We start from the raw sequence: 24,390 nt of genomic DNA, 5'->3' as shown, positions 1-24,390 counted from the left end.
GACAGCAGCCAGAGACTGAGAGCAGCCAGAGACTGACAGCAGCCAGAGACTGAGAGCAGCATTTAAGTGATTAAACAGCGGCATTCGGAGCAAGTGTCGAAACATGCTTTTAGAGCCAGGTGATGGCTGTATAACATAGCCGGCACCTGCCCTGTACGGAGTTCTTTATTCTGGTCCATACATCAGCACCTGATATGTGACGTTAATGACAGTGACACATAACTTTAATAATCATATATGTAGCACATGCATAAAAAGAAACCTATGTACATGCTTAGTTTAGGGAATACATCCTTGGTATCCAGGGTCCAATGCCCAATTCACCCAACCAAGGCATTTGATTGGCTGTTACACACACGTACAAGTTAATAAATAACGACGTTTTACCTTTACCTCGTCATTCTGCTTGGCAAAGTCTTTCCTGCAGATATGTGCCATGATCCCGGCTGCCAATGCATCTCCAAGGACATTAATCATGGTGCGGAAGCGGTCCCTATTAAAATACAATTATTGCTCATTACTAAGTACTTAATCATTTTTCTGTCATTTTATATGTATTCTATAGATCTCGAGACATTCTAGGAATTGCAATGTGAAAAAGGAGCAATCATCTCACCTGTCCAGGTACACGGCACAATACTCCAGTAATGGCAACAGTCCAAACGATAGCCGGCACTCACACCTTCTTAAAATATTGCTTTATTAATCCAATAGTAGAAAAGGCTCAAAAAATGGTCGAACACAACAACACAAAAAATTAAAAAGGCAGAAGAGCTATCCTCTGCGCTCCCAGGCAACATGTTTCAGACCTACACCATCCTTTGTTAAGCCAATGACCATGTAGGTCTGACACATGTTGCCTGGGATATTTCTTTTCTGCCTTTTTCATTTTTGTGCGGTCGTGGTCGACCATTTTTTGTACCTTTTCTATACTACTGGATTAATAAAGCAATTCTTTTAAGAAGATGAGAGTGCCGGCTATCGCTTGGACTGTTGCTATTCTGGAATTTCAGTTATAGATATTATGAGGGACGTATATAGTTGTTAATCTGGTAGGTATCTGCAGCTGGCACTCTGCGGAGATCTGTGGCGGGCATTGTCGGCACCAACAGTGCGGGGACGTCCATGGGGCACGTATGGGAACATCAGAGGCTAAAAGCACCTACGTGATACCTGAAGCTGGAACGCACGAAATCATTAACCGTACAGATTTTGTGGCTAAAAGTTATGGATAATTGTGGATTGGAAGAAAAGTGGATTGGTAAGTTTTATCTCTTAGTTTTTGCTTTTGGTTCTATGTAAATATTAATAATAATAATCCTGTTCTATCATTCATCACTTACCCCTCACTCTGAAAAGGTGCTTGTTTAACCAATAACCAAGATATTAAAATCATATATGAAATTCCGCTCCAGTAACATGTGGCGCGACATCTGTATTACTGGAGGCAACTGCTCTATGGTTGTGTTTGAATTAATCACAGGATCAAGTCCAGATATTCTGCTTTATCTGAATATTGTAGAAATGTTTATTCTTCTGCAAGAATGGAGAGGACGGACTGGGGCAAAACTTATGGAATAAGCCGCCGGTTCTCGTGTTATTGCATTTAGTGAATTAGTGGAGAATTCTAAACTAGTAGTAACTATTTGTAGGGACTTATTAATATTCAATGCTGGATCGATTATTACATTTTTTCGTGTCATATGCTTATATAATGCCTCCTCCAATTTGCAGCAGATTTGTTTTTTTGTGTGTGTGTTTATTTATCGTCCTATCCCCACTTCTCGAGGCAAGGATCACACGACCACTTTCTCTACGTCCGAGAAAAATGGTCCGATTATTGTGATCAGAGGTTGATCAGAGCGGCATTAGTTTTTCTCGGATGTCAGTACATGAAAATCGGACTGCACTTAGATGCCATCCAAGTGTGGTCTGATTTTTTTTTCACGGACTGACATCGATGATTTTGAATCAAAATTGGACACGTCTCCAATTTTTGTCCACAAAGCATTCGGTCCAAGTAAAAAAAAAAAAAAAAAAAATCGGACACATGCACAGCCCCATAAACTATCCATGAAAACCAGTGGTGTGCAGAAGCCACTAACATGATGTCTAGCATCTCTAGCTCTGTAGATCCGGAGTAATCGCTGCGCCCAGAGGAGGAAGCGTTGTTAGGACACGTTCACACAAAGCTTGTTTTTTTTTGTCAATTTTTTCAATCAGAAACCGCTTAAGGAAACGCCTGCATTTTTTTAAAATCCCAAAGTGTTTTTGTAAATACGTTGTTAGCATTTTTAATGTCGCTTTCTGAAAATCTTTTTGGGGCATTTTTTAAATGGTTTTCTTACCGTTTTTTTTTTTTTTTTTTTTTTGGGGGGGGGGGGGGGGGTGATTTTCAGATGTGTTTTGATAACCATTAAATGTGGGGGAAAAAATACAATAAACTTCCGGGCATTTTTTTTTCCTTTTCACTGACTTCTATTGTAAAGTATTAAAAATATCTGAATACTGGTTGGCTCACTTTTTGCATTTTTGGCCTGAACACATGAACAGCGAGTTCTTTATATTACATAATATTCTTTCCAGTGTTTTCGGGATTTTTTTCAAAGCATACTGGCTCAATAAAAGCCTGAAATACACTCAGTGTGAACATAACCTTCGTGCCTCCAATACTATAGTTACAGCATTTGTTTAGCGCTGTTGGAAAAATATATTGTTTCTAAACTCCACCAACTTAAAGGGGTATTCCCATCTAATAATAATAATATTAGCAAATACCTCCAGTTAGAAATCTAGTATAGTTTTTCTGATTCTCTATGTCTCTTTCTTCATGTGCAGGCATTGCAGGACCTTAGGTATCCATGGGTACGACCACTGACATAGTGACAGTTAGTTAGCTAGTCGCTAGTGGTCGTAACCATGGTTACCTAAGGTCCTGCAATGCCTGCACATGAGGAAAGAGACATAGCAAATCAGACAAACAATATTACATTTCTAATTGGAGGTACTTTCTAATATTATTATTACACTTACTACAACTTGGGATAGGATATTGGAGTTGAGAATACCCCTTTAAGTCATTTTTAGAGTAAATTTTTGCAGTAAGGGAAGAACAATTTACACTCCGGATACTCACAGCGCCCAGTCTACTGCTATGATCAGGGTAATGTCATCCGTGGGCAGGCCTACTGAGGTCAGCACAATCACCATGGTTACCAGGCCGGCTTGGGGAATCCCTGCTGCCCCGATGCTTGCCGCTGTTGCAGTAATGCTGAAGGAAAGATACGAGACACAATCAAGTCATTTTAGCCTAAATATCACTGTTGATAAAATAGGGGTGTTACTGCCCTCCTTTTAGAACTTCTTGGAGAATGCTCATTTTTGGGGCACTTTTTGGCCTAGATTACATTTGAATTTTAGGACAGCCCCATTAAATACCTTTTTGATTTTTTTTTGTGCTATAAAAATGCTGACCAGTGAAGACTAAAGAAACTTTTTACTACATAGAAACCATCTACAAGCAGGTACTGGTGACAGATCTTATTACATTGGTTTGTATCCCAATATGCTTAGCCCATGGGATATCAGTTTCCAATATGTAATCTTAAAGGGTTATTCCCAAAATCTTAATATATCCTTTACCCATAGGCTATGAGATAACTTAGTGATCACAAGAGGGCTGACCGCTGGAACTCACAGCGATCCTAAAAAATTGGGGCAAGAGACCCAGGAATTGGATTCTGCAGAGGAACCCCACCTCCATTCTCTGCGGGACTGCCATAGGCAGCCGAGAACAGTGCGGTCGAACATACGCACCTCCGCGAGGATCTGCAGGGGTGGGCCTAGGTTCCAGTGCACTGTTAGATCACTGGGAGTCCCAGCGGTCAGAGCCTGATCAATCAGTAAGTTATCCTCAACACTATGAGATGGGGTAACTTATGATTTTGAGTACAACTGTATAAATAAAAAAAAAAAAAAAATATATATATATATATATATATATATATATATATATATATATATATATATATATATATATATATATTTATTTATTTTTTTCATGGAAGTAACATTTCTTAGACCAAAAAAGCCACAGAAAATTGTTCAAAAAATTAGGCAAAGATAATAAAAACAATTTGTAAAATATATTGAATTTTATTAACACATAATACACCATAAAATTAGAAAATGAAAGAAAAACATAAAACTATGATAGATACAATATTTTGTATTTATCTATCATGGTTTTATGTTTTTCTTTCTTTTCCTAATTTTATGGTGTATTATGTGTTAATAAAATTCAATATGTTTTTAAGAGTTGTTTGATTGTCTTTGCCTAATTTTTTTAACCATTGTCTGTGGGTTTTCAGTTTAGTTTGTTCGCTATTCATTTTTGGTATTTCCTTCTGTTTAGGTTTACATGTCTTAGACCTACCTGATAGTAATGATCTGGCCGAAATCAAGCTCGTAATTGTTCACTTGTGCGATAAAGATGGCGGCTACTGCTTCGTACAAGGCGGTCCCATCCATATTTATAGTGGCTCCAACAGGCAGCACAAACCTTGCGATACGTCTGTCTATGTGATTGTTCTCCAGAAGACACTTGAATGTTATTGGCAGCGTGGCAGAACTAGCAAAACACAAACACTTTATAAAAATGCGTAAGTGGCAGCAGTGGCGGTTAGTAGAATTATAAATGCAGCTCTGGAGTATAACACACGCTGTAAACTCAGAATCTCTATATATTAGTAATGCTGATATCCTGGTGTATATCTGCAATGACGCATCATCATATAGGTTTACAGTGGCATGCATCGCTTATTGAGTCCGGTTGGAAAAAGATGAATATTGCATGGTATGAGTTTTTTTTTGCAGTGACCCAATGTAAAGGAAAGTACTGTCTGCTATACCAGGAGTCCCTAACCCATGGCTTGTGGAGGCCTACTGTGTGGCTCATGGGTATCTGTTAGCTCGGCACATTTGCACTGGATATAGCAGACAACTATGAGCAGGATGAAGTGGAGGAGGACGATGATTAGCCTTGATTAGCGCTGAGGCCGCCTCCTCCTTGTTGGTCGCATAATCCCCCTCAAAAGGGGCGGACAAAGACAGAAGAGGTCTCCTGTGTAAGAACAAGATATTGGCCCTTTGCAGTATGATAAGGTGTCTGTGTCAGAAGCTGTTTGCTGCTTTAGAGGTGGATGTGGCCCCCTGACCTTTCTGGCCCTTGTGCCCCACAACGAGCTGCACTACCTGCCTCCTCCTTGCTGCTTGTCCTGCACCTTCCTCCTCAGAACTGCATGTTCCCTGGGCCACTTCCCGGCTGCCTGCTCCCAAATGGATATCCTCTACTCGTAGGTATGACTATGCACATTGGCTCCCCATCGCTCCCCGAAACCTGCCCTCTTCGACATTTTCCTCCGGCAAGAGTTATTTATTGAAAGAAAGGCAGGTCATACGAATGGAAATTATTTTTATGGCTCCAATCACTTTTGCATCAGAAGGTCTACGGCTCGCTGCCTGGACCAACGGGCAATCGTCATGTATCGTGCACCTTATCTATTTATCAGAACAGGTGTCGCTGTCCACGCCTTCGAACAAATCGAACATCAAGAGGAAGTCAGAGAGCAGACACAGCTCTGACTTGTTGTTCATGTTCAATACATTCGTAGGCGGGGATAGTGAAGCCGGCGGTGATAAGGCGCAGGGCTCGCGTGACGTAATAACCTCATGTGAGTCCCGGGAACGTGAGTGCCTACAGTGTTAGAACTGCGCTGACACTGGAGGTGAGTATAAGGCCGGGATCACACACAGCGAGATACGGCCGAGTCTCGCAGGTTAAAACCAAGCTCTGGCACCGGCACTCCAGAGCGGAGCGTGCGGCCACATAGCAATACATGGAGCTGCACGCTCCGCTCCGGAGTGCCGGCGCCAGAGCTTGTTATTAACCTGCGAGACTCGGCCATATCTCGCTGTAGTGTGACTCCGGCCTAAGTGTTTTACTTTAACAGGACCGAACATGAGGAATGAAAAGGGGTTATCCAAGTATTGTATAACCCCTTTAATGAACAATGATAACCCTTTAATGATCAGCTATCTGTCATTGGTCGCCATTTGGCTTCTACAATTTCTTCACATAGATTTGCGACCATCTCTTAGTGCTGAATGTGGTTCTTGATGTAACCAGGCACGGCATCACCATCTGGTGAAGCCAGGGGCAACCATTGGGGCCTATGGCACCTGAGGGGCCCACTCTGGCCAGATTTCATTATACGACATCCTCTGTACATTTAGCGCAAGTGTGTTATACAACTGGCTCCAAAATCTTACTCAAGCCTGTACACAGGATTTTAAGAAATAGCGTCCTGTAAATCTAAAGATTAATGCCATAGTGCACATAAAACATCACTGCAACACTGGCATGAAACGCAATAGCACAAGTAACCTAACCGGTGCCAAAAACATTAGGCTCACCCATACATTACTGTCATGTCCCGTATGTAAGCACAGTTGTACCTGGTGCACTCCATATTGGCCTCATGTCAGGCTATGCTGATGGATTGTAGTTTGCTATGACTTTTAATGATGGAAAATATTAACGGAAAGAAGCGCAGTTATCTACGTTTATCATTGGTCGATGTCAGGGTCAGTACCTGTGTAGTGATCCACCATTAATATAAAACATCTGCATGGCGGTATCTGCAGACTATTATGCCATTATGTAATGTAATATATAACAGAGACGGACATATTACTGCAGACAACTGACATCGTGCGCCAGGAGCTAATTAAGGGAATTGCTATGGAATCTACATCGTAATTTTTGATGCAGCGCACGATATAAGAGATGGATGTAGAATAAAAAGGCCGAGTGCACACTGTATCTGAGCACATCGTTAGGTGTATACAAAAGTACCAATTAGTGATGGGAGAACGTGGTCGTATAAGGTGTTATCTGAGCATGCTCGGTTGCTAACCAAGTGTCTGCGGCGTGCTCGAATAATATGTTCGAGTCCCCGCGGCTGCATGTCTAGGGGATGTTCGACAGCTGCAACACATGCAGGGATTGTCTAACAGGCATTTTCTGATGAAAATTATTGATGAAACTAGGGCCATTTTTCTTCTTTGTAAAAAGAAAACTTGACGTCTGAATGAGGCCTTAGTAATCTTACAATTTTCACACTGGCCACTGAGTCTAGTTTAAGATTTCCTATCCTTTCATGAAGAGTTTTCATCAGTTTCCTTATCATCAGAGGGTGACAATGACTAATAAGGCTATGTGCACACGTACAGGTTTTTTCGTGTTTTTTTCGCGTTTTTTCGCGCTAAAAACGCTATAAAAACTCATTAAAAATGCAAACATCATGCATTCTATCATTTAGAATGCATTCTGCATGTTTTGTGCACATGGTAAAAAAAAATGAGCATGTTCATTATTTTTGCGGATTTTCTGCGTTTTTCCCGCAATTCTATGCATTTGGGAAAAACGCACAAAAACGCCCCAAAAGCGCGTCAAAAACGCGTCAAAATCGCGGTAAAAACGCATGCGGATTTCTGGCAGAACACCTCTATAAACAGCTGATAACACGGGATCCACCAACCACTATAGGTGATGTCACCGCTCATTTCATCTTCCTCCCTTCACAATGATCTTTGCACACGCTAATTAGTTGCTTCAATTGTATTGTGTCTTAGTCAGTCTATTGATGCTAATGTACATGTGAATTTCCTGAGTCTAAAATAGCACTAGTGGCTGGTGTGAAAATTGAAATATTTATGATTTTTTATTTTAATATAGATACCAAATATGAGTAAAATAAATAAAAAAAAAATATCTATATGGAAAAAATTAAGAGACCACTGCACAGTTTTATAAAAATCAGCTTCTCTACATGTCTGACGGCCATTCCATTCCAGTGTCAGTTGAATTCCAACCAGAGTACACATCATTCTACTTAATGTGCTTCTGATTAGGCGATCACCTGAACCAAATCTTATTTAATGAAGGAAATTATAAAAAAAAACCCTGCTGTGGTGTTCTCAATCCTCTTGCAATAGGACAAGCTGGATGGCAAAACAAATGCTAGTAATATCCCAAAAGTAATAGGAATTAAACAAATAACCTTTAACCATGCCAATGGAGTTGAAAAGTAAAGTCTTGAGTGAGGAAAAGAAGGGCTCAATTCTGACTTTACTAGCAGAGGGACACAGTGAGTGTCATGTTGCCTCCATCCTTAAAATTTCTAAGATGGCAATCCATTACAACAAGGTCAAGCAGCAGACATTGGGGACAACAAAGCTACAGACCGGCAGAGGGCGAAAATGACTCTCCACTGACCGAGATGACTGTCATCTTATTCGAATGTCACTCAGAAACCGCAGGATGACATCAAGTGACCTGCAAAAGGAATGGCAAATGGCAGCTAGGGTGAAGTGCACGGCAAGAACACTCGTAACAGGCTCCTAGAGGCAGGACTCATGTCATGTAAGACTAGAAAAAAGCCTTTCATCAATGAGAAGCAAAGGAGAGCCAGGCAGAAGTCTGCCAAAGACCATAAGGGTTGGACCATAGAGGACTGGAGTAAGGTAATCTTCTCTGATGAGTCTAATTTTCAGCTTTGCCCAACACCTGGTCATCTAATGGTTAGACGGAGACTGGAGAGGCGTACAAGCCATAGTGTCTTGCATCCACTGTGAAATTTGGTGGAGGATCGGTGATGATCTGGGGATGCTTCAGCAAGGCTGGAATTGGGCAGGTTAATATTTGCAAAGGACGTATGAATCAAGCCGCATACAAGGTTATCCTGGAAAAACAGTTGATTCCTTCTGCTCAGACAATGTTTCCCAACTCTGAGGACTGTTTTTTTTCCAGCAGGACAATGCGCCATGCCAGACAGCTAGGTCAATAAAGGTGTGGATGAAGGACCAACACATCAAAACCCATTGAAAACCTCTGGAATCTAATCAAGAGGAAGATGGATAATCACAAGCCATCAAACAAAGAAGAACTGCTTACATTTTTGTACCAGGAGTGGCATAAGGTCACCCAAAAGCAGTGTGAAAGACTGGTGGGAAGCATTCCAAGATATGAAAGCTGTGATTAAAAATCAAGGTTATTCCATAAAATATTGATTTCTGAACTTTTCCTTAGTTAAAACATTAGTATTGTTGTTTCTAATTGGTTATGAATACTCCAGAAAGCACTGCAATTTGCCAAATCATGGCCATTAGGATTCCACTGATTCAGGGTCCCATAGTCATCATGTGACATGTGATTTGTACACTTGTGGTTCATTAAAGTCTCAGCTACGTCTCGCAATAAAACAATGCGAAACGCGTGACGACCACTGGAAACAGAAAGAGGGGCCAAATCCTTGAAAGAGTGTTGAAGATTTCACCAGGGGCTGTCAATCTCTTTAAAACCTGATTTGCACTTAGCCTCAATTTGGCGGAGCAGGACTGCAAGGCGCCCTGGGAATTACACCCTAGAATATGGGGACAATGCACCAAATTATTTGCAGCACTACAATGAAATTTTGGTCAACCATGTGCTGGACAGAGACTGCGGTTGGAAATGTTCAACCAACAAAAAAGGAAAATCCACAACATTCCATTAAAATATAACATTCTATTCCGGTCTTCTGTGGCTACTACCTGGAGGATGTGGCCAGTGCTATGAGCAGAGCCTGAAGGATTCCTCGGATGAAGACAATGGGGTTCTTCTTAGTGATAAATAGATACATGATGGGAAGAATAAAGAGGCCGTGTACCACCAGTCCACATACAACAGTGATGGCATAATATCCAAGCTTCTTCCCAATGGCTGTGGGATCATCCATTTCCAAGATCTTGCCGGCAATAAGGAAGACTATCCCAAATGGAAAGTACCTACAAAAAGCAAGGAACAATACAAAGTAACTACAATTTCAATTTGAGTGTTTTATAAATTATTTCTAAAATAAAATAATCACATTGCACTTTTTTTAAGAAAACAAATGTGCACTAGTCACATATCAGGTCTATTCAGTCAAGGCAGCCTTCACGACTGTCAACATGGTCAACCTCTATTACCTTCTCCTAGACTTGAGACACCCTTGTGGGACATTGGAGGTTACTTCTCACATGGATGATGCTCTGTACAGAGGTTTGAGGTTTGGTCAAGAGTCTTGATATTACAGAACTATTTCTTGTGATTCACAGTCCATCAAAAGGCAAAAATGATGGGACTGTTGGGTGGTGGAAAATGAGCTGCAAATCAATCTCTTATTGGATGAAACAAGAACCTTGGCTCGGTTACCCTTCTGCTGGGACAAAGATTTAGCCGTCTATCCTAGCCCTGTATTCAAATATGTGCATCAATGTAGAATGACTACTTGGCACCCTCCCGGCCAGTTTCCACCTTGCCATGCACGTAGCTGGGTTTTCTTTCTATTGTGTTTAATCTTTCTCCGAAAATTTTGGAAAAATTATAATTTACACAGTAGCCAATACATTAGGGCCTCTTGTACAAAAGCCATGTCCATACCTATGGGACCAGACCATTTTTTTCTCTAAAATTAAATAGGTGATACAGAATGCAAAGTCAACGCCAAACTCACCAGACGGCAACGGCTACAATTTTCATGACCGACTCATTCAGGCACTGACAGAAACTGACAAGAGGTACGCCGCTCGTTCCCATGCGTCCGAGCATTATGCCTGAAAGATAGGGGTGGAAAAGTAAGCCACCATTTCCATATAAGTCTCATATAACAACCACCATTTCCATATAAGTCTCATATAACAACATTATATGTTTGGGGGAAGGGGGGGTTGCCCGTTTCTTGTCCAAATGAATATGGTAGTTTGGTAAAAAGTACAAAGGTAAATTTGAAAGTTTTTAGAACTTTTTTTTTTACAATCTGAACCTTTTTTTGTGGCATGGCCTGATTATAAAGCAGGTGAGTTGACCCCCGCCATCTTCTGGTCCTTAGGGGATCCAATTACCTCTGTGATGACTATTGGAGTTGTGATGACTATGGGTGAGTTCACAGTGAGTTTTTATGCTGAATTTTTGGACCAAAGGCTTTCCAACTTTCCAATCAAAACTTTTTTTTTTTTTTTTAACTCCTTGTGACTTTTTAAAGAGTTTTTGCTCCAAAATCTCTGCAAAAAAAACCCTCACACCCTAAGGCTAATGGTGTTGTTGGCATGGCATGTCTATCTACATAACCCCTACATAGACTTCAGTGGAGTGGACTATGCACATGCCCATTCATTTTTTTATTTGTAGTTATGAGAGGGTCTCCGAGTTGGGATTTACTTTAATTTTATTCAAATAACACATACCCATGGTGGCAGAAAATATGACAATTCCAAGAACATTCATCCCATCGCTGGTTCCCGGTTCTGACTTGTAGACCACATCTGGAGAAGGAGTGATATCTAGAGCAAAGTTCTGTATATGTGACCCATTTTCATCCTTGATCCCATAGATGAAGATTCTGTGAGTGACACTTTCTGAAGAAGTTGTCTTCCCACTTTTTACTATGGGTATATTCTTGGTGCGGTACTGAAAAAATGGAAAGCAGATACAATATGTTATATATATATATATATATATATATATATACACACACACACATACACAGATATATATATATATATATATATATATATATATATATATACACATAGTACTGTACAAAAGTTTTAGGCAGGTGTTCGGTATATGCTGCAAAGTAAGAATGTTTTAAAAAATAATAGTTTCCATTTTGTTGATAAAAACAAAGTGAATGAACAAATACTAAATCTAATTAATATTTGGTGTAACCGCCCTTTGCATACGAAATTAACGCATTCATTCTTCTAGGTACACTTGCACGTAGTTTTTGAAGAAACTCAGCAGGGAGGTTCCAAACAACTTAGAGAACTGACCACATATCTTCTGTGGCTGTCGCTTGTGTGGATCCTTCTGTCTCGTCTAATAATCCCTCAGACACTCAATGAGGTGAGATCAGGGCTCTGCGGGGGCTGGATCATCACTTCCAGGACTCCTTGTTATTCCCAACCCTGAAGATAGTTCCTATTGACATTATCTGTACGATTTGGGCTCTTACCCTTGTGCAGAATTTATTTGGAGCCAATTAGACGCCTCCCCGATGGTATTACATGATGGATAAGTATCTGCCTGTATTTATCAGCATTGAGGACACCATAAATCCTGAGCAAATCCCCAATTTTGTTTGCTAAAATGAAGTCCAAATTTACAAGGAGCCTCCACCAAACTTCACTGCTGCCTGTACACAATATTGTACAGCTCTTCACCCCCGGGGTGGACAATCTGTCTTGTATTACAGCTAAATATTTCATATCTCGATGTATCAGTCCAGAACACCTGCCGCCATCTTTCTGCACACCAGTTCCTCTGTTTTCTTGCATAGTTCAGTCACTTGGCCTTGTTTCCATGTTGCAATTCTTGACCACTTCTGGCCAGCCTTCTCCAAGCAGTAGATTGGTGTAGCCGAGTCCCACTGGTTGCTGCCATTTCTGAGCTGATGGCACTGCTGGACATCTTCTGATTTAAAAGGGAAGTAAGAATGATGCATCTTTCATCTGCTGCACTAAGTTTCCTTGGAACTTTCTTGATGCTTCATCTTGAAATCTTTGCTTGGGGTAGATCTTGCTGATGCAGTATAACTTGTTGCTATGCTCAGTCTTGCCATGGCGTGTGTGACCCCCACAAAGCGGGATTGTATGCGTCAACAGGGCCATGGACTATGGTGCCGAAAGAGCAAACATGCGGTCTTACGTGCATCACTTTCAGGCGAGTACGCCTACTGGAGACTGACACCCATACGCAGTCTACTACATCTCAATGGCCGCCTCCAGTAGGCACACAAACCTGAAAATGATGCATGTTAGCACACATGTTCCCTCTGTCAGCACAATAGTCTACGGCCCCATCGGTGCATACACTCAAATCCCGAGATCGCACCGACGGAGCCACTGAACGGGTGCCTGAGCGCAGTGTGAAAGCAACCTTAGATTTCACTTTCATTCCTTCACTTTACATCTAGATAATTAATAAAAATAAACTGCTAACACTTCAATTTTTAAAGCATTCTTAGGCATTAAAGCATTCTTAGCAAATCCAGTGAAGTAGGCTGGAGACACAAAAGCGTATGGCTCGCCCATCAGATGTGATATGCTAATGACACTGACCCAGCTCTGCTGCAGAAGGGATCAGAGTGTCTTTTGCTCCCCCTTCCCTGCTCAAGAGAAGTGGTATGACCAGACCCTCTTCCTGCATGGTCGTACACGACCATTACACAGTACACAGCAGGAGCACATTGATAAGATTATCTCAGCACAGGAACATTCTATTGTGGAAATTATTATTTTTCCAAGATCTATTGATTACAATGTTGATTAAAATTAACTCTGTTCATGGGAAAACCCCTTTAATGCTACATTCACACATGTGTTTTACATGTTCAAGTGCTTTCCGTTTTTTTAAATGGACAGCATACAGACCCATAGAGTTTCATTGAACCATTTGCATATTAGTTTTAAAATAGATCCATTTGTTCAATACGCTACACTTACATCATGTCCAATTCTCAACTGTTTGGGGGATCAGATTCAGCCAATAAGGGTTCGTTCAGACCAGCGTGTTATATAAAGTCATGGTGTTGGCACTCTTGAAATTGTTCCAGAAAATTAAGTATTCTCCCAGAAAACTATTGTAATTACATCATAAATATGTGGACATCATATGACACAAAACCCCAAAATTGAGACTGACAAAATTGTTGGCATTGTTCCAAAATTGTGGGTTAACAACTTTTTTTCAAACATGTGCTGCTTGTTCAAACTCACATGTGGCAAGTAACAGATGTGGTCAATATGAAAATCACACCTGAAACCAGATAATAAGGGGGGAATTTGACTCCATCTTTGCATTGTGTGTCACACTAAGCATGGAGAACAGAAAGAGGAGAAGAGAACTATCTGAGAACTTGAGAACCAAAATTGTTGAAAAATAGCCACAATCTCAAGGTTACAAGTCCATCTCCAGAGATCTTGATGTTCTTTTGTCCACTGTGCACAATATAATCAAGAAGCTTACACCCCTTGGCACTGTAGTTAAACTCCCTGGATGTGGACGGCAGTGAAAAATTGATGAAAGGTTGCAATGCAGAATAGTCTGGATGGTGGAGAAGAAGCCCCATACAAGTCCCAAAGAAATTCAAGCTGTCCTGCAGGCTCAAGGTGCATCACTGTCAACTATCCGACGACACTGAATGAAATTAAACACTATGGCAGGAGACCCCGGAGGACCCCACTGCTGACACAGAGACATAAAAAGTTACACTGCGGTTTGCCAAAATGTACATGAGCTAAAATCCTTCTGCGAAAGTGTCTTGCGGACAGATGAGACCAAGATAGAGCTTTTTGGTGAAGCACATCATTCTTCTGTTTACCTAAAACTGAATGAGGCCTACAAAAGAACACAGTACCTACAGTCAGATGACAATGACCCCAAACATACTTCTAGAAGCCCCCAGAAATGGATGGAAACAAATCGCTGGAGAGTTCTGAAGTGGCAGCAAGGAGTCCGGATCTAAATCCCATTGAACACCTGTGCAGAGATCTTAAAATTGCTGTTGGGAGAAGTCGCCTCCAAATATGAGAGACCTGGAGCAGTCTGCAACAGAGAAGTGCTCCAAAATTCCAGGTGAGAAATGTAAGAAGCTTGAATTTGTAAAGCGCTGCGGAATATGTTGGCGCTATATAAATAAAAATTATTATTATTATTGATGGTTATAGGGAGAAATTGCAGTTACTTATTCCAAAGGATGTGCAACAAAATATTAAGATGAGGGAGCCAATAAATATGTCCAGCCCATTATTTGGATTTTGTGTGTAATGATGTCCATTTTGCCGTTGCCATTTTTCTCTGTTTTTCTGTGCTGTTCCAATACACACAAAGGGAATAAACACATGTATAACAAAACGTGTGTAATTGCAATACATTTCTGGGAGAAATGCTTTCATTTTTGGTTCAGTGGTTAGCATTGTATGCTGACTCAGTGGTTAGCATTATATGCTGACTCAGTGGTTAGCATTATATACTGGCCCAGTGGTTAGCATTGTATGCTGACTCAGTGGTTAGCATTATATGCTGACTCAGTGGTTAGCATTATATACTGGCTCAGTGGTTAGCATTGTATGCTGGCACAGTGATTAGCATTGTATGCTGGCTCAGTGGTTAGCATTGTATGCTGGCTCAGTGGTTAGCATTATATACTGGCTCAGTGGTTAGCATTGTATGCTGGCTCAGTGGCTAATATTGTATGCTGGCTCATTGGTTAGCACTGTACAGTGGCTCAGTGGTTAGCATTGTAGCCCTGCACTGCTAGGGTCCTGTTATGGACCTGGTGGTTAGGAGCACCCGGAATGACCTGATGGTTAAACTACCACAGGACAAGCTCTGGGAAGTGGGAACTCTGCTGACCGCAACCCCTAATCCTATCACACAACTAGAAATAGCTGTGGAGCGTACCTAACATGACCTAGACGCCTCTTCACAGCCTAAGAGCTAACTAGCCCTGAAGATAGAAAATAAAGCCTACCTTGCCTCAGAGAAATTCCCCAAAGGAAAAGGCAGCCCCCCACATATATTGACTGTGAGTTAAGATGAAAGTCACAAACACAGAAATGAAACAGGATTCAGCAAAGGGAGGCCAGACTTACTAAACAGACTGAGGATAGGAAAGGTATCTTTGCGGTCAGCACAAAAAACTACAAAAGACCACGCAGAGTGTGCAAAAAGACCTCCGCACCGACTCACGGTGCGGAGGTGCCACTCTGCATCCCAGAGCTTCCAGCTAGCAAGACAAAATCATGATAGCCAACTGGAAAAGGAAACAATGAACAAATAATAACTAGCAGGGACTTAGCTTCTGCTGGAGTAGACAGGTCACCAGAAAGATCCAAGAGCGAACTGAACCAGTACAAGAACATTGACAGCTGGCATGGAGTAACGATCTGAGTGGAGTTAAATAGAACAGCCAGCCAAAGAATAAACCACGTCACCTGTGGAAGGAACCTCAGAAGCAGCAGCTCCACTCAGAGCCACCAGAGGGAGTCCATGAACAGAACTCGCCGAAGTACCATTCATGACCACAGGAGGGAGTTCGAAAACAGAATTCACAACAGTACCCCCCCTTCTTGAGGAGGGGTCACCGAACCCTCACCAGAGCCCCCAGGCCGATCAGGATGAGCCAAATGAAAGGCACGAACAAGATCGGCAGCGTGAACATCAGAGGCAAAAACCCAGGAATTATCTTCCTGACCATAACCCTTCCACTTGACCAGGTACTGGAGTTTCCGTCTCGAAATACGAGAATCCAAAATCTTCTCCACCACATACTCCAACTCCCCCTCGACCAACACCGGGGCAGGCGGATCAACGGAGGGAACCATAGGCGCCACGTATCTCCGCAATAACGACCTATGGAACACATTATGGATGGCAAAAGAAGCTGGAAGGGCCAAACGAAATGACACAGGATTGAGAACCTCAGAAATCTTATACGGACCAATGAAACGAGGCTTAAACTTAGGAGAGGAAACCTTCATAGGAACATGACGAGATGACAACCAAACCAAATCCCCAACACGAAGTCGGGGACCAACACAGCGCCGGCGATTAGCGAAACCTTTGAGCCTTCTCCTGGGACAATGTCAAATTGTCCACCACATGAGTCTAAATCTGCTGCAACCTGTCCACCACCGTATCCACACCAGGACAGTCCGAAGGCTCAACCTGCCCTGAAGAGAAACGAGGATGGAAACCAGAATTACAGAAAAAAGGCGAAACCAAAGTAGCCGAGCTGGCCCGATTATTAAGGGCGAACTCAGCCAAAGGCAAGAAGGACACCCAATCATCCTGATCAGCAGAAACAAAGCATCTCAGATATGTCTCCAAAGTCTGATTAGTTCGTTCGGTTTGGCCATTTGTCTGAGGATGGAAAGCCGAAGAAAAAGACAAATCAATGCCCATCTTAGCACAAAAGGACCGCCAAAACCTCGAAACAAACTGGGAATCTCTGTCCGAGACGATGTTCTCCGGAATGCCATGCAAACGAACCACATGCTGGAAAAACAATGGCACCAAATCAGAGGAGGAAGGCAATTTAGACAAGGGTACCAAATGAACCATCTTAGAGAAGCGATCACAAACCACCCAAATGACCGACATCCTTTGAGAGACAGGGAGATCTGAAATAAAATCCATGGAAATATGCGTCCAGGGCCTCTTCGGGAGCGGCAAGGGCAAAAGCAACCCACTGGCACGAGAACAGCAGGGCTTAGCCCGAGCACAAGTCCCACAGGACTGCACAAAAGAACGAACATCCCGTGACAAAGAAGGCCACCAAAAGGATCTAGCCACCAAATCTCTGGTACCAAAGATTCCAGGATGACCCGCCAGCACCGAACAATGAACCTCAGAGATAACTCTACTAGTCCATCTATCAGGGACAAACAGTTTCTCCGCTGGACAACGGTCAGGTCTATCAGCCTCAAACTTCTGCAGCACACGCCGCAAATCAGGGGAGATGGCAGACAAAATTACCCCCTCTTTGAGAATACCCGCCGGCTCAGGAACACCCGGAGAGTCAGGCACAAAACTCCTTAACAGGGCATCAGCCTTCACATTCCTAGAGCCCGGAAGGTACGAAACCACAAAATCAAAACGGGAGAAAAACAGCGACCATCGAGCCTGTCTAGGATTCAACCGTCTGGCAGACTCGAGATAAGTCAAATTCTTGTGATCCGTCAAGACCACCACGCGATGCTTGGCTCCTTCAAGCCAATGTTGCCACTCCTCGAATGCCCACTTCATGGCCAACAACTCTCGATTGCCAACATCATAATTGCGCTCAGCAGGCGAGAATTTTCTAAAAAAGAAGGCACATGGTTTCATCACCGAGCCATCAGAACTTCTTCGCGACAAAACAGCCCCTGCTCCAATCTCAGAAGCATCAACCTCAACCTGAAACGGGAGCGAAACATCTGGCTGGCACAACACAGGGGCAGAAGAAAAACGACGCTTCAATTCCTGAAAAGCCTCTACAGCCGCCAAGGACCAATTGACCACATCAGCACCTTTCTTGGTCAAATCAGTCAACGGTTTAGCAACACTAGAAAAATTAGCGATGAAGCGACGGTAAAAATTAGCAAAGCCCAGGAACTTCTGCAGGCTCTTCACAGATGTCGGCTGAGTCCAATCATAAATGGCCTGAACTTTAACAGGGTCCATCTCGATAGTAGAAGCGGAAAAAATGAAACCCAAAAATGAAACCTTCTGAACCCCAAAGAGACACTTCGACCCCTTCACAAACAAGGAATTCGCACGGAGGACCTGGAACACCATTCTGACCTGCTTCACATGAGACTCCCAATCATCCGAAAAGACCAAAATATCATCCAAATATACAATCATGAATCTATCTAGGTACTCTCGGAAGATGTCATGCATAAAGGACTGAAACACAGATGGAGCATTAGAAAGCCCGAATGGCATAACCAGGTACTCAAAATGGCCCTCGGGCGTATTAAATGCTGTTTTCCATTCATCGCCCTGTTTAATTCGCACAAGATTATACGCCCCTCGAAGATCTATCTTGGTGAACCAACTAGCCCCCTTAATCCGAGCAAACAAATCAGACAGCAGTGGCAAAGGATACTGAAATTTGACTGTGATCTTATTAAGAAGGCGGTAATCAATACAAGGTCTCAAAGAGCCATCCTTCTTGGCCACAAAAAAGAACCCTGCTGCCAACGGTGATGACGACGGGCGAATATGACCTTTCTCCAAGGATTCCTTTATATAACTCCGCATAGCGGCGTGCTCTGGCACAGATAAATTAAACAGACGACCCTTAGGAAACTTACTACCAGGAATCAAATCAATAGCACAATCGCAATCCCTATGAGGAGGTAAGGCACCAGACTTGGGCTCTTCAAATACATCCCGGTAATCTGACAAAAACTTAGGGACTTCAGAAGGAGTGGAAGGCGAAATTGACAGCAATGGAATATCACCATGTACCCCCTGACAACCCCAGCCGGACACAGACATAGATTTCCAATCCAATACTGGATTATGGACCTGTAGCCATGGCAACCACAAAACGACCACATCATGCAGATTATGCAACACCAAAAAGCGAATATCCTCCTGATGTGCAGGAACCATGCACATGGTCAATTGAGTCCAGTACTGAGGCTTATTCTTGGCCAAAGGCGTAGCATCAATTCCTCTCAATGGAATAGGATACTGCAAGGGCTCCAAGAAAAAACCACAGTGCCTGGCAAACTCCAAGTCCATCAAATTCAGGGCAGCGCCTGAATCCACAAATGCCATAACAGAATAGGACGACAGAGAGCAAATCAGAGTAACAGACAAAAGAAATTTAGACTGTACCGTACCAATGGTGGCAGACCTAGCGAACCGCTTAGTGCGCTTAGGACAATCGGAGATAGCATGAGTGGAATCACCACAGTAAAAACACAGCCCATTCCGACGTCTGTGTTCTTGCCGTTCAGCTCTGGTCAAAGTCCTATCACATTGCATAGGCTCAGGTCCATGCTCAGATAGTACCGCCAAATGGTGCACAGCTTTACGCTCACGCAAGCGTCGATCGATCTGAATGGCCAAAGACATAGACTCATTCAGACCAGCAGGCATGGGAAATCCCACCATGACATCCTTAAGGGCTTCAGAAAGACCCTTTCTGAAAATTGCCGCCAGGGCACACTCATTCCACTGAGTAAGCACAGACCACTTTCTAAACTTCTGACAGTACACCTCCGCTTCATCCTGACCCTGACACAAAGCCAGCAAGATTTTCTCTGCCTGATCCACTGAATTTGGTTCATCATAAAGCAATCCAAGCGCCAGAAAAAACACATCTATATCACGCAATGCAGGATCTCCTGGCGCAAGGGAAAATGCCCAGTCCTGAGCTTCACCACGCAACAAAGAAATAATGATTTTTACTTGTTGAACAGGGTCACCAGAGGAGCGGGGTTTCAAAGCTAGAAACAGTTTACAATTATTTTTGAAATTCAGGAATTTAGATCTATCCCCAGAAAACAAATCAGGAATTGGAATTCTAGGCTCTAACATCGGATTCTGAACCACAAAATCTTGAATGTTTTGTACCCTTGCAGTGAGATGATCCACACAAGAGGACAGACCTTGAATGTCCATATCTACACCTGTGTCCAGAACCACCCAGAGGTTAAGGGGAAAAGAAAGACAAAAATCATGGTCTCAGAACTTCTCTTATCCCTCTATTGAGATGCATTAATACTTTGGGCCAGCTGTACTGTTATGGACCTGGTGGTTAGGAGCACCCGGAATGACCTGATGGTTAAACTACCACAGGACAAGCTCTGGGAAGTGGGAACTCTGCTGACCGCAACCCCTAATCCTATCACACAACTAGAAATAGCTGTGGAGCGTACCTAACATGACCTAGACGCCTCTTCACAGCCTAAGAGCTAACTAGCCCTGAAGATAGAAAATAAAGCCTACCTTGCCTCAGAGAAATTCCCCAAAGGAAAAGGCAGCCCCCCACATATATTGACTGTGAGTTAAGATGAAAGTCACAAACACAGAAATGAAACAGGATTCAGCAAAGGGAGGCCAGACTTACTAAACAGACTGAGGATAGGAAAGGTATCTTTGCGGTCAGTACAAAAAACTACAAAAGACCACGCAGAGTGTGCAAAAAGACCTCCGCACCGACTCACGGTGCGGAGGTGCCACTCTGCATCCCAGAGCTTCCAGCTAGCAAGACAAAATCATGATAGCCAACTGGAAAAGGAAACAATGAACAAATAATAACTAGCAGGGACTTAGCTTCTGCTGGAGTAGACAGGTCACCAGAAATATCCAAGAGCGAACTGAACCAGTACAAGAACATTGACAGCTGGCATGGAGTAACGATCTGAGTGGAGTTAAATAGAACAGCCAGCCAAAGAATGAACTACGTCACCTGTGGAAGGAACCTCAGAAGCAGCAGCTCCACTCACAGCCACCAGAGGGAGTCCATGAACAGAACTCGCCGAAGTACCATTCATGACCACAGGAGGGAGTTCGAAAACAGAATTCACAACAGGGTCCTGTGTTTAAATCCAACCAAGGAAAACATCTGTAAGGAGTTTGTATGTTCTCCCCGTGTTTGTGTGGGTTTTCTCCGGTTTCCTCCCACACTCCAAAGACATACTGATGGGGAATGTAGAGTGTGAGCCCCAGTGGGGACAACTATAATAATGTCTATAAAGTGCTGAGGAATTAATAGGTCTATATAAAGCGAATAAAATAAATAAAAATAAATATATTTTCTGGAACAATTTCAAAGGTGTCAACACTTTCGGTCATGACTGTATATGTGCGCTGGTGGGGGGAAAAAATAAAAAAAATGATCGAGAATGCACTAGCTTACTCCATATTTCGGATGAGACTCACTCACTCAAAAAAACGGAACCCATACGGACCATCCACATTGCACTTGAATTTTACAGCTACATTTCAATCATTAACATAGGAAACTGCATTTGACGTCGCACATTTTATAAACAAGCTACCGTTATAATTTGTAACCCAAAAAAATAGTAGTAGTGGTCCCATCACTTTAGAAACAGATGAAATATTTACTGTCTTAATAAACATCAATTATTTTTCTTTTTTTATCTGAAGAAGGGGGAATCCTTGAAACGTGTAATATAATAAGACAAGAAATGTTTTATGTTCTTAAAGTGCTGGGGACCCATTTTTTTTCTCTAGATTATTTGCTTGCATTTTGTTTGTTTTTTTACAAATAATCCACATTTAGGGTATGTGCACACGTCAGGTTTTTTTCCTGACAGAATCCTGAGAATTCTGCCAGAAATCCGCGTCTTTTTTTCGCGCGGATTTCTCGCGGAATTTGCGCATTTTTTGCGTGGATTTTGCGCGGATTTTTGCGGAATTTTTTTTTTCCGGAATGTCCTTTTTGATATGGAATCCGCAAAAAATCCGCAAAAAGAATGAGCATGTCCGTTCTTTTTGCAGAATGCCTTGTTTTTGCGGAAAAAAACGCTAACATATGCACAAAAAATGCGGAATGCATTCGTATAAAATAATCCAAGGAAGACTAAACAAATGTAACATCCAATCAGGTTCTTCTCTTATACTTTCCAACCTGTTTATCCTAAGTCATGTGACAAGGCTCATTAAAGGGTCTATATTGACTTTTAGGATTGCTACTTCCAATAGGTGGCGCTAGAGTTCTAGTCCTCTCTGAAGAGACAATTTGCATATTTAATTTCCCAGAGGAGCATTGCATCTATATATATAATTGTCTAAGGGTTTTTCCGTCTGTCTGTCTTTCTGTCTGTCTGTCTGTCCTGGAAATCCCGCCTCTCTGATTGGTCAAGGCCGCCAGCATCGACGTAGAAATCCCGCGTCTCTGATTGGTCGAGGCCTGGCGGCGACGGGCACAGCGACGATGTCATAAAGGATGTAGACATCCCGCATCTCTGATTGGTCGAGGCCACCAGGCATCGACCAACCAGCAACGGGCACAGCGACGACGATGTCATAATGGTTGCCATGGCGACGATGATGTCATAAAGGTTGCCTCGACCAATCAGCGACGGGCACAGTCTGCCGCGAATTCTGGAATCGTCATTGTCCATATACTACGGGGACATGCATATTCTAGAATACCCGATGCGTTAGAATCGGGCCACAATCTAGTGGCCTATAAGTCTCCTTACTCTCACATACCAAGCCACACGGAGAAATGTTACCTCTTAGATCCCAACCTGTCAAAGAAAACTTGTCATCGGTTTGATTACTGAGGGCAACTACTCTACTTTTTGTCTTATGGCAAATCGCACATTAAACAGGCAGACAAACAGTATATTGTTCCAAGAAAGATAACATAAATGTTAATTTAAATTACACACTTTTAAAGCGAATAAATATTGCAACAGATGGAATAATATCTCTGCAACCATAAACCATAGTACAAGCGATATAGCGAGTGACTGACCTGCTTAAAAGTGGCCTCCACCAGATTGGAAGGAAACATGTTCCTAGAATTTAAAAAAAAAAAAGAATTTTAGCCTAAGAGTATGTTCACACAGAGGTTTTTTTTTTAATTTGAATAATCTGTCTGAAAATCCCCCCCGAAAAAAAAAAAATGCTGTATAACACCACATTTTCTGGAGCATTTTTTTGGTGTACGTTTTACATGGATTTTTATTTATGTTTTTTTTTTTTTAATCTGCTTCAATTGATTCAGTAGCCAAAATTTTGAGGTTTTTTTTTTATCCAGCAGAAACACGCCATGAAATGACACGTTGCTTTTGTATAAAGCATTTAATTCAAATATTGGTTTGAAAGAAGAAACAAACAAAAAAAAAACAGCAGCATGTGCACTATGGGCATATTTTCCCATTGAAATCAATAGGACGCTTATTCAAAGAGTGTTCATCACTTTTTTTTTTTTTACGTGGCTTTTAAAGCATCAAGTCATTTTTCCGGCACGGTTTCCGCACAAAAAACTGGTACTTTTATTGCATTTTTTAATGTGGGTTATTTTTTGGCGAGGTGTGTAACGGAACCATGAAAACACATCCCATTGTTACACCGCGAATAAAAACAAAAACATGTCTAAAATCACACTCATAAACCACATCAAAACCAGCGTCAAACACCAGTGTTCTCACAAAATCCTGTTTCTTTTAGAAACCTTTTTTAATGTGCATTTTTCTACCTGAGAAATCCACAAAAAATGTGTGTACATAACATAATATATACAGTATATATCTTATTTTTATATCAAACAATACAATAAATACGGTAAATAAAAAAGCTTTCCCAAACATTTATGATCTATCCATTAGGGCAGGGCTACGTGGCAACAGTGAATGAAGCTGTCTGTGAGACACGTAAGGACAGGCAGAGCCCTGTTCTTGGGATCATTGATGGTCCCAGTGGTCAGACTGCCTGTAATCAGCAAGATATTCCCTGTCAACCTTTTATAGGGAATCTGTTAGCAAGTTTTAGCTATGTAATTTGAGAACAGCATGGGGAAGGGGCTGAGACCCCGAATCCAGCGATGTATCACTTACTAGGCTATGTGCTGTTGTTTCAGTAAAATCAGTGGTTTATCAGCAGGAGATTATCACTCCTAGTTTACTAGTCACTTTCTGTCCTGTCAATATATAGTGTATAAAGAAAGTAGCCAATCAGTGGTGGGGGTGGGGTTATAGAGGGCTCACCATTCTGAGCTCTGCAGCAGAATAAAAATGTGATTCTATCACAGCTCCTGCACCCAG

General features: G+C 42.1%; 1 protein-coding gene across 4 annotated transcripts in view; it reads right to left on the bottom strand.

Annotated features, from left to right (window-relative positions):
• SLC1A7 (solute carrier family 1 member 7) overlaps window positions 1-24,390 on the bottom strand; it is an 86,798-nt gene that overhangs the window by 7,518 nt on the left and 54,890 nt on the right. For 2 of the 4 annotated variants that reach the window (XM_069737891.1, XM_069737893.1), the window contains 7 exons: window positions 23,100-23,142; window positions 11,329-11,551; window positions 10,599-10,698; window positions 9,655-9,888; window positions 4,436-4,630; window positions 3,137-3,271; window positions 394-493 (listed from right to left, as the gene is read on the bottom strand). In XM_069737891.1, the coding sequence (XP_069593992.1) occupies window positions 394-493; window positions 3,137-3,271; window positions 4,436-4,630; window positions 9,655-9,888; window positions 10,599-10,698; window positions 11,329-11,551; window positions 23,100-23,142 (1,030 nt within the window). Of the gene's footprint in view, window positions 1-387; window positions 494-3,136; window positions 3,272-4,435; window positions 4,631-9,654; window positions 9,889-10,598; window positions 10,699-11,328; window positions 11,552-23,099; window positions 23,143-24,390 lie in introns of all 4 variants that reach the window. The other 2 variants (XM_069737890.1, XM_069737892.1) reach the window with 1 other exon arrangement.

This window comes from Ranitomeya imitator, chromosome 8, assembly GCF_032444005.1.
Source record: "Ranitomeya imitator isolate aRanImi1 chromosome 8, aRanImi1.pri, whole genome shotgun sequence".
Taxonomy (NCBI): Eukaryota; Metazoa; Chordata; class Amphibia; order Anura; family Dendrobatidae; genus Ranitomeya; species Ranitomeya imitator.
Note: the sequence above shows the minus strand (reverse complement) of the source record. Positions and strands in the feature narration are given on the sequence as shown.